This window comes from Solanum tuberosum, unplaced genomic scaffold (genome assembly GCF_000226075.1).
Source record: "Solanum tuberosum cultivar DM 1-3 516 R44 unplaced genomic scaffold, SolTub_3.0 scf00584, whole genome shotgun sequence".
NCBI lineage: Eukaryota > Viridiplantae > Streptophyta > Magnoliopsida > Solanales > Solanaceae > Solanum > Solanum tuberosum.
In genome coordinates, this window is record NW_006239504.1 from 45892 (window position 1) to 56809 (window position 10918).

At 34.7% G+C, this 10918-nt stretch overlaps 1 protein-coding gene across 1 annotated transcript; it reads right to left on the reverse strand.

The window, feature by feature from the left end:
- Positions 1 to 348: 348 nt before the first annotated feature.
- Positions 349 to 10153, reverse strand: LOC102578630 (serine/threonine-protein kinase tricorner). Its single transcript, XM_006365830.2, has 14 exons — positions 9994 to 10153; positions 7957 to 8240; positions 7002 to 7176; positions 6166 to 6249; positions 5846 to 6087; positions 5188 to 5404; positions 4539 to 4618; positions 4170 to 4254; positions 3558 to 3689; positions 3343 to 3456; positions 3215 to 3262; positions 2535 to 2619; positions 1243 to 1299; positions 349 to 683 (listed from the first exon to the last, which is right to left on the reverse strand). Exons 2-14 carry the CDS (start codon positions 8142 to 8144, stop codon positions 649 to 651), a joined length of 1542 nt encoding a protein of 513 aa, XP_006365892.1. The 5' UTR covers positions 8145 to 8240; positions 9994 to 10153; the 3' UTR covers positions 349 to 648.
- Between the last annotated feature and the right edge of the window lie 765 nt (positions 10154 to 10918).

A 10918-nucleotide genomic window follows, 5' to 3' on the forward strand; every position in this document is an offset into this window, starting at 1 on the left:
TTTTATATATATATATATATATATATATATATATATATTGTTGAATACACCTCACCATACTATTAGCCCAACATTATTCTTGTATATAACTACAACAACAATTACAACTTTTTTGTAGCTAATTTCAGTTTATTTTGTAGTGTGTATATATTGGTATAAACATATGATAGTCGATATTCACTGTTCTGATTAATCCACATTCGCTTCATCTAAGGCCAATAGAGGGGGAGGCACTTGCCATATGGGGTTTTTCCATTCCCAAGGCTCGAATATGAGACTTCTGGTTAAGAGAGGAAAACTAGCATCTAAATGTCATCCTTTGTATGTTAAACCTAATTATGACACTAATTGCAAAAGAATATTGATTTACAATATCAAAGATGTCAATTATTACATCTAAATCTTGTAACAAAATTGTAAATTACAATCAATTGTTGAAAAATGCTAAAGAGGACTTGCTTCAAGTAGACAACCTATTTCTCTCAAAATCTTTCAATTCAATAAATAGTTATTTCAGATCATATAGACTCTCTTACTGTCAAAAACTTGTACTAATGAGCAGATTCAAGGAGCACGCGTAGCTACATTCTGCTTTTTCAGAACTTTGTACGATGCTGAGGCAAGAGATTCAAGCAACTCCTTCGTTGATCACGAGTTCTCTTCCGATGTTTCTGACTCATCCCCTGTTGAATGAAAGACAAAACTTACAAGATCACACTTAACTGAGGTTTCCAAATTGAAAGTGTGTTTTTTTAGCCAGGAGGTCACAGGTTCAAGTCGTGGAAACATAATGTTGCAGAAATGCAAGATATTAGGTACAATGGACCCAATGTGGTCCCCAACTTTTCACTAGACCCCGTGCATTATGGGAGCATAGTGCATCGGGTTGCCCTCTTTTAATCTAAAGTTCAAGAGTTGAAGCAAAAGGAAGTATAGTAGAATATGCCCCTCATAGTGAGTGTTGCGTTTCAAGCAAAAGACAACACAAGATGACAACAACAACAACATACCCAGTGTAATCCCACAAGACACAAGTGAGATCTGGGGAGGGTGGAGTATACACAACCTTACCCCTACCTTGTGGAGGTAGAAAGATTGTTTCCGATAGAATCCTCACCAAGACTCATTTGACAGACAACTTCCGTTTAATTCACAGAAAATCTAGCGGACAAGAAGAGAAAGAACTCCAAATATAATCAAGTGAGACTAAACTGTATTGATAAAAGGATAGATAAGTATTACCAAACAATGATTTAATTGTTGGTTTCTTGGGCTTGCCAGTTGTTTTCTCCAGATCAACTGTCAAAAACAAAATGAAACATCGAAGTCAATGATGATCGCAAGTCAAACCTATATAAGGGTAATTATACCAGAGAAACACTTAAAACATCTAGAAGTTAACATATACAACAAAAATAAAAGAAGGTAAATGCAAAGCAGCTAATTGTCCTTTGTACTCATGATGTCCGAGACGTTTGAGGGCTCTCAGATATCCAATTATTGAGAATTGAATGACAGAAAACCACAAGGAATGTAATTTATGTTCAAACAACTAGCATCACTTTGTCAAGGAATACTAAATTTGTTAACGTTTCAGTACTCAGAAGACTTCAACTTTAATTAATGGCTTGGCTGGTAGGTACTTTCGCAAGAAAGAAATATGCATAATACATGTACAAACACTCAAACTTGGCATGGAACTGCAAATAAGCACTCCAACTTTGAGAGTGCACATCTAGATACCTCAACTTGGTCTCAATTGGCAACTAAACACTCCAACTTGTCCCCACTGTATCTCGTGGAGACCCAATGCTGACGGGACACATAAATTTTGGAGGTGTCTTGGATGATCATTTTGTAAGTTGGAGTGTTCAACTGACATAGTGGAGACAAGTTGAGGAGTCTAGATGTGCATACTCAAAGTTTGAGTGTTTAGTTCCTCGTTGAAGCCAAGTTAAAGTGCCTATCTATGTATTATGCAAGAGAAATAAAAGCAGCAAACAGCTACGAGAAGAAATTAACAAAACAAGGTTCAACCATATAATGTATCTTTAAAATTAGAAACCTCACTATGTTATTGTGCTTTGATCTCGTGAAATTGGATACCTGTCTTACTCATCCTAACGTCTACTTCTAGCTGCCAAATGATACCATACTCTAACGACAATATTGCCAAACGAGAATCAGGTCACAACAGCTAGTTTTTTGGAAAGATTTAGCAGGTCCACGAGAGCAAAAGCAAGAGTCGGCTTCAAGAAATATTCATCCATGAAAAAGTGAGAATACAAAATGATTACATTATTAACTTCATATATTTTATTGTTCCATCCTTGCTTTAATTTAGCACTGCCAGGAGTCAGTTCCACCTTTTCACAGTCCTCTCGATTTCTTGTGCTGGAATGTGTGGGCTAGAAATTTCAATTCCAATTTAATCATGTGACATATTGGACATTAAGCTTGATATTTTTCAGATGTTATTAGAGGAGCATGATTAATTGGACATGCATACGGAGAGGAAGAGACGAAGAAAGTACCCATTCCAGGCACTTGACAATCATTCACGACTTTGAAATTCTTGTACGTGTACCCGACAAAGTTAATGTCCTTAGATGAGAGCATCTGTACAAATGATGGGTAAGAATAAGATAAATAGGAATTACCAAAGGTCACACAAGAAACTGTGAAAACCTTGAGAATGCACATCTAGACACCTCAACTAGTCTCCATTGTGTTAATTGAACATTCCCGACTTAGAAATTGGTCATCTAGGCACCTCAAAAATGCATATGCCAAGTCAGCATCGGGTGTCCACAAGACAAAGTGGGATTAGTTGAGGTGTCTAGATGTGCATTCTCAAAGTTGGAATGCTTTCTTGTGTGACCTTTGGTAATTCCTATTTATCTTATTCTTACCCATCATTTGTACAGATGCTCTCATCTAAGGACATTAACTTTGTCGGGTACACGTACAAGAATTTCAAAGTCGTGAATGATTGTCAAGTGCCTGGAATGGGTACTTTCTTCGTCTCTTCCTCTCCGTATGCATGTCCAATTAATCATGCTCCTCTAATAACATCTGAAAAATATCAAGCTTAATGTCCAATATGTCACATGTAGTTGTCAGTTGAGTGCAAGTTAAGGAGTCTATTTATGTATTATGCCTAAATAAAATGTAAAATCAAATGACATGTCCACATGATGATGAGAATGAATACCTTTCTCCACGGACCAGATCTTGACGTACTCTGAGAATGAGATTCAGACTGCGACGCCAACCAAAAGATTTCATAAATGAGTGAAACAATTAAAACTAAAAGTTTAAGAGAACGATGCACAGGGATACCTCTTCAAACTTTTCAAAATTTTGGGTGTCCAATTCATCATTGACTTCAGGAATGAAAGCAGCTTCCATCTGATAGATTTTATCCCACTCTATCCCTTTAAACCACGGGTGGGCCTGAGCGGTGAAAAAGGAAATAGAGAAAAGAAACCACGAGGTTACGGTTGCAGTTAACCCCTAGATCTAATACAGGAACATAGCTTAAGACAAGACAACACCTTTATTTCATCTGTGCCGTTGGAACCAAGTCTCTCAGTGACATTGCAAAGAAGTTTGCTTGTAATATCTTTCGCTTCTCGAGATAGCTTTACTTCTTCAGGAAACTTTAAATGATTTTTCCAGTTAACTATCTGCATATGCAATGGTAATTTTTGAGATGATACAATTATGTGGGAGCTTTCATGTAGTATTCTGTGAAGAGAGAAAACTATTTGAAGAATCAATAGAATCTAGTTTATTTTATTTAGAGTTAATGGTAAAACACACACCCAAAAATTATCACCTTTTCGCGAGTTTCATAGCTCAACTATCCATTGTTTTATTTACCTACCTAAACTATCACTTTTTCGCAGTTTCATGCCTTGATGTTGAGTTGGCCAAATATTTGTTCACAATCGACACAAGAGCATGTAGGCCAACTCAGCATCGAAGTGTGTTTAAATACAAAGGGAGTGATAGTTGAGGTATGAAAATCGCGAAAAAGTGATAGCTTAGATGTGTTTTTGACATTTAACTTTTTATTTTATAACGTAAATCAATAGAATCTAAGCATCAAGAAAGCCAAAAAGAAAAAAATGATGGAACATATACAGGTAGTCATGATTGATCACCTTCCTACAAGTTGACATGGGATCATCAGAATAGAAAGGCGGATAACCGATGAGCATTTCATACATAATAGCGCCAAGCGACCACCTGCAGAATAAAATCGAATCTACAGCAAATGGATACAAAGAGGAGAAAAATATAAAGCATATCCACTATAATCTACCCCCTCCCTTAAAAAAAAAAACAGAAAAAAAGAAAGAGAGAAGAGAACGAGGCAAGAGTGAATAGAAGAGGTTGGACCTAACGGGTGAAAGAACCACTAGAAATTTTACAACAAGAGCTATTATTATGAAGGACATAAGATCAAAGTTCCCAAATTAGCAAAAATGTGCATTCAAAGTCCTCATTATAATATACAGAAGTGTACTAACCAGTCACATTCCATTCCATAACCTTTCTTCTGCAGGACCTCCGGAGCAATATAGTCTGGTGTACCCACTGTAGAATAGGCCTGGATTATGCAAACAACTAGAATTAAATATATGAAGAGAACAGCTTAAGAGAACACTCAAAATCTAAACAAAACCACATAAAAGAATGCTCCTGCGTAAGTCAGCAAGTTAACAGACAACAATTGTTTCATTTTCATTACCGACCAGAGAATGACATACTCCAATTAGATGTGAAGTAGTGTCTGTTGGAAATCTTTCAGAAACTGTAAAGTAATCTTGAAATCTTGAGGCGTGTCAAAGACACGGTCCTTAAGGATATTTCACCTAGTATAGGTGTATCCCTCAGAATTCAACAAGCTCTTCTAGTATAAAAACTAGGAGCACAACAATAGAATATGGGGAAAAGAACTTCCTTTCCAATCCTTCACTAGACGAACACATGAGAATATATATATATATATATAAACAAACATCTCATCAAAATGACGAAGATGCCCCGACGGTTTAAGAAGATTAATAGCCATACAGAGACTAAGATTTGATGGCTAATTATGAAGAATAAAGGCAATAAATATGAGAAATGGAAAAAGTACAGTGAATGAGAGTACCCACATGGGGATAAACTTACAAGCATCCTCCTATTTTTCTGCCAGTTTTCTAGCTGCTCTTGCTGAGTGCGTTTGGGAGCCGTAGGGCTTTCACTCTTGGAACCTCCATTGGCACTATCCCCCACTGAGAAATCCTTCTCTTCAAGAGTACTGCAGTCTAAAGGCTTACATAGTCCAAAATCTGATAGTTTTAAATGACCATATCTATCGAGTAGCAGGTTATCAGGCTTAATGTCTCTGTAACAAATAAAAGGTGGCTGCACAAAGTTAGTGTGTTTTAAAGAAGTCTGAACAAATGAATAGCCTGTTTGTCCAAGCTTCCAAAATCTGCTTAGTTTGAAAAGCGTTTTTTTTGTCAGAACTGCTTTTCCAAAAGGTACTTATGGAGAGTAGCAATTTGTGTTTGGTTAATTAATTTGAAAAGCACTTTTGCCAATATTAGAGCAGTTCTTTGTGCTTGGTTAATGTTCCAAAAGTGTTTTAAGCAAAAAGCTAGTTGTTTTGGCTTCCAAAAAACAGCTTCTCTTACTACTCAAAGTCTCAAGCACACTTATTTTTTCTAAAATAAGCATTTTTTGTTTAGGAAAGAACACTTTCAACTTCTCAGAAGCTTGTCCAAACAGGCTGGTAAATACGAAGCATAACATACGACATTCAGGTATAAGATCAAATCTCCACCTGTGTATATAGTTATGTTTATGGATAGATTCAATTGCTAAAACCGTTTCTGCAACATAAAATCTGGCTTCGTCTTCAGTCAATATATCCTTCCTCATGAGTAGTGTCATCATATCCCCACCGGGTAGATATTCCATAACAAGATACAGATAATCGTCATCTTGGAAAGAATAATACAGTTTGACAATGCAATCACTGTCCACCTCCGCAAGAAGATTCCTTTCAGCTTTCACATGCTCAACCTAATACGAAAAGCTAAGGACTTGGTAAATATAGTGGTAGAACTGGGAGTCGCATTTGATGACCATATAATCACGTACCTGTCCTCTACGAAGCATTTCTGATTTTTTTAGCTTCTTCATTGCATATACCTGACCAGTTGTTTTTTCTCTACAAATTCGGACCTGTAATAATAGAGAAACCAATCATGCAGATTGGCTTTTTTTCCGACAAAGAACTAGCTTTAAGTACCATTAGAAGCATGGCATTAACAACATATTTAACCTATGAATATTAATACTACAAATATACCTCGAGAGATATAGAAAAATGCAGGAAATTAGTATCATAAACCACAAATATAAATTGCATTGCCACAACATATTATCCTTCCACACTAGTAGCCGTAGTCCCGTAGTGTCATGTACTTCGATTGTTGTATTATTTTGTTGTAGTTATTGTCCTTTTTCCAGAATATTTTGTCTTGCTTCCTATAGTATTTTGTTATGGCTTCTTTACTTCCGCTATTTCTTTTTCCTTGAGACGAGGGTCTATTGGGAACCACCTCCTTATCTCTCAAGGTGGGGGGAGGGGGGTTAAGGACTCTCTCCAGACCCTATTTGTTGGATTGCATTGGATATGTTGTTGTTATTGTCATGTACAAAAGAAATTCTCGATACTGATGCCTTAAAATATTCAGATGATTCACCATGAGGAGCACTAACATGCAATTATCGTCTATATTTTCTCGGAGCATTGGGAAATAGGGAGGTGTAATATTTATTATTTTTACATCCGGATGTTTAACTTCCAAATACAGAGTTGAGGCAAAAAGAGAGGATCTGGAGAACAGGAAATTACACTAGTAACAGAATAAATATTATACTAGGAACAGATGTGTGAACAGGAACTTAGATGTTTCTGATAGAAACATTACCTCTCCAAATGCACCCTTTCCGATCATCGTTAATAATTCAAAATCATCAGCTCCCATTTTATGCCTCTGGAGTCGCATGTATTCAGTTTCCTTCTTTTCCAAAAATTTCAGTAGGTTAGTTTGATCTTCCTGTGAGACATCGGCGTCTGCCAGCTTTTGTTCTAGTAAAACTCGACTGCAGGCCAAATGAGAATTAGGAAACAAATAGAAATTAAAGCATTATAGATGCCAGAAAGTTCAAATATGTCAAGAATATAATTATTGAACAGAAAAATCCCGTAAAGCTCATTCTTGTAATAATATAATGAGGCTAACCATCCATGCAGAGTATTTCAAAGGAATGGCTGGTACTAACATCTTTAATATTGCTATATTGCACATGATATAATTTTCTTGCAGTCTCTTTGCTATATTTGAAGTCGGCTAAATTGATCCGCCACAACTATTTGAGAAGTTCGACTATTTCACAATATATCAATTATACAAGAGTTATAATGATGTACTCCCTCCATTTCAATTTGATAGTCTGGTTTTGACTTGACACAAAATTTAACAAAGTAAAGAAGACTTTTGAATCTTGTGGTCGTAAACTAAAGATACGTTGAATGTACCAAAATGTCATTTAATCTTGTGGTCTTAAAAATGTCACGTGGAAAATTGAAATTAAAGAGTTGTCAAGAAAGGAAAGAAACATTCTTTTTAAACAGACTAAAAAGGAAATTAAGACAAACAAATTGAAACGGAGGGAGTAACATTTAAATCAAGAAAACAGCATGCCCATATCTGAATCTAGATTCAAGTGTTGAATTTCAACTCATCATGGCAACTGAATGCCTCTCCGTCTATGGAGGAACATGTCTCTAATGAAATTAATGAACAAAGTAATATTGCATAAAGGAGAAAGTCTAGTAACTAAAGGGAAGTCGTAAGACAAAAGTAGCATCTATTGTCGTACCGCTCTTTTCTCTCCTGCAAATTTTTCATCTGCTCCTTGTAATGTTTCTCAATGTATTGTTTTGCTGCAGCAACCCTTTGCTTTGTTATATTGGAAGCCTCTTCGGCTGACGGTGGCTTGCCATCACCGGCCATTGGATCCTTCTTGGTTGATGACAATTTTTGGAACCAACCTCTTGCTGAATCCATTCACATATCCTCAGCACATGAAGCAACACATAAGGAATCCTCGAACCAGATACTCATTGTAATCCGACTTACAATCATACCCCCCGAAGTGAAAACCTATTAACAAATTGTTGAACAAACACATAAGCAAATGCATAAAATTAACAATTAAATATACCAAAGTCATCAGTTCTTTTGACAATAAACAGCAGTTAAATCCAACTTTTTTTTTTAGGTATTCCACCGAAATCAAAATTACTCTGGACTATCATAACTAACAGAAACTTATATCGGAAAGGCCAAACACTTTGGCCTGACGGAAATGAACAATGACGAAATGGATTCAGTGCCGAACATATCAAAATCATCTGCTTTTCACAATAACAATAGTCAACTCCAACATTTTTTTGTTCCACCGAGTTCAAGATTTCATTTCGAACCATCATAATTACCAAAAACACATATAGGAATCAACTCAATGCAGAACATACCAAAGCCATCTTTTCTTATCATTAGTTAAATCCAACTTTAGTCTGGTTTCCACCTAAATCAAGATATTACCAAACGCAGAATCTCAACAAAACATATCATGAAAAAATAATAAACTATTCCACTCATAAACATACTCAAAATATGATTATGAAAGCAGCAGATTCGATCCAATCCAATCTTCGTTAATGAGGTGATTTTCATCAAAGATTAAGTCTTTCTTTCAAATTAAAACAACCCCACCAAGGAAATGAAGAATCTTGCAAACTCATATTCAAACAATAAGTGCTACAAAGTCATTTTCTTTCATCATTAGTTAAATGCTGAACATACCAAAATCAAGATTTTCCCAAACTTGCAAACTCATTTTTCACTCTATTTTGAAAAATCCAAACAAAATACTCACACCCACATCGCGTTTGTTTCATACACAAATAAAGAATTCATATATTCGATCTCCGTATTCCAAACCTCACCTATGAGATTACATTGGGTTTGTTGTTGTTGATCTCCATATTACAAAAGAATATGGAAAAAGAACCAAAACGGATTGTGATCCAGATCATCAGCAAAACAAACCCACCAAGGAAAAAGAACAATCTTTCAAACTCACATTCATTGCTGAGGATCTTGAAAGTCATAAAACATAAATATGTCATTTCAATTGGCTTCAGGTGGCATTTATGTCTTCCAACTTTGGATGTGCACAATTAGACACTTAAATTTGTATAAAGCATTCTACGTGACATAATACACGTAGAACACCACATAGGAAAAGTTTAAATATCTACTTATGCACACTCAAAGTTGGAGGGCGTAGATGCCAGCGGAAGCCAACTTAAAAGACATATTTATGTATTATATACATTTTGAAACTATGAATACATGCAAATTTGGCTAACTTTTAACACTATTTAGAAGAATCCAAACAAAATACCCACACCCAAATCAGTCATCACACTTGTTTCATACCCAAATGAAGAATTCATAAATCCATTCTCCACATTACAAAAGAATATGAAAAAAGAACCAAAATAGATTGTGATTCGGAAACCATAAACTAAAAATCCTGACTCCACCTCCCGCCTCTAAATCCAATCATCACTAATACAGATGCAATCTTCATCAAAGATCAAAACTTTATTTCAAATCAAAGCAACCCCACAAAGGAAAATTACCAATCTTGGAAACTCACAATTCAAATTATGAAAAAAAGTTGCAATTTTTGACAAATTTTTACTCCATTATAAAGACCCAGAAAACAAAATACCCACACACATATTATAACAAACTTGCCCACATGATTAATAAAAAGCATAGCATAAGAAAATTAAATAACATAAATGCAAAACAATATGAAAAAAACAATATTTGAGCTTACCCACAAATCTTTTGTGATGGAGAAGAAGATTGAGAGATACAATAATATTCAGATTGATTAAAAATGGTGTAAATTTTTTTGTTTATATATATGAAATATGGACAAATAGAATTTGTATTATTATGTAGTAATGTTTTTCTCTTTCTTTTTTTTTTTTTTTTTTTTTTTTTGTTTATTGATTAAAAATGGTGTAAATTTTTTTGTTTATATATATGAAATATGGACAAATAGAATTTGTATTATTATGTAGTAATGTTTTTCTCTTTCTTTTTTTTTTTTTTTTTTTGTTGTTGTTTTTTGAAGTAAGAAGTAAAAAAATGGGGGAAAGAAGAAGAAGACAGTTAACCGGCAGTTTCTCTGGTTACAAGTGATTTTGGAAAGCTATTGGATTAGCTTCCTCCCATTCCCTATTTATTTTTATTTTTTTTTTGTGTATATTTATGTCACTCGTTAATAGTTGGGCGTGTTTATATTAGGTATAAGATATTAATGTATCTTATAACTTGATTTCAGCTGATAAAATAGACATTTAAATTTGTATAAAGTTGAACAAGTAGACACATATGACAAGTGTGTCTATTTGTTCAACTTTTGAATAGTTTAATTGTCTGCTTGTATCAGGGTCGTCTTAACCCCTAGGCCACTAAAACCATTGCTTGTGGCTCCATATATTTTGAGGCCCCATTTTTGAAAAAACAATTACTTATATATGTTTTTTTTTTTGTTAAAAATAAATTATATGTACTATGAATGTTATGATTTCTGCTAAGAAAATTGCATATGAGATGAAAATAAACCTGAATTTCTTAAGAAACAATTTGATGAAAATATAGATAGCGAAATCACTAAGTCCCTTGAAGAATCTTTTAGAGTTTATTGTTTTATATATGTAGGGTAGATCAAACTATTTTTTCACTTCAACATA

Coding starts and splice junctions, on each gene's coding strand:
- LOC102578630 (XM_006365830.2), bottom strand. CDS start 8,144: ATGGATTCAGCAAGAGGTTGGTTCCAAAAATTGTCATCAACCAAGAAG. Junction 3,263..3,342: donor ATTTTGAAAAGTTTGAAGAG/GTATCCCTGTGC, acceptor TTGGCGTCGCAG/TCTGAATCTCATTCTCAGAG. Junction 1,300..2,534: donor TTGTCAAGTGCCTGGAATGG/GTACTTTCTTCG, acceptor TGTTTTTGACAG/TTGATCTGGAGAAAACAACT.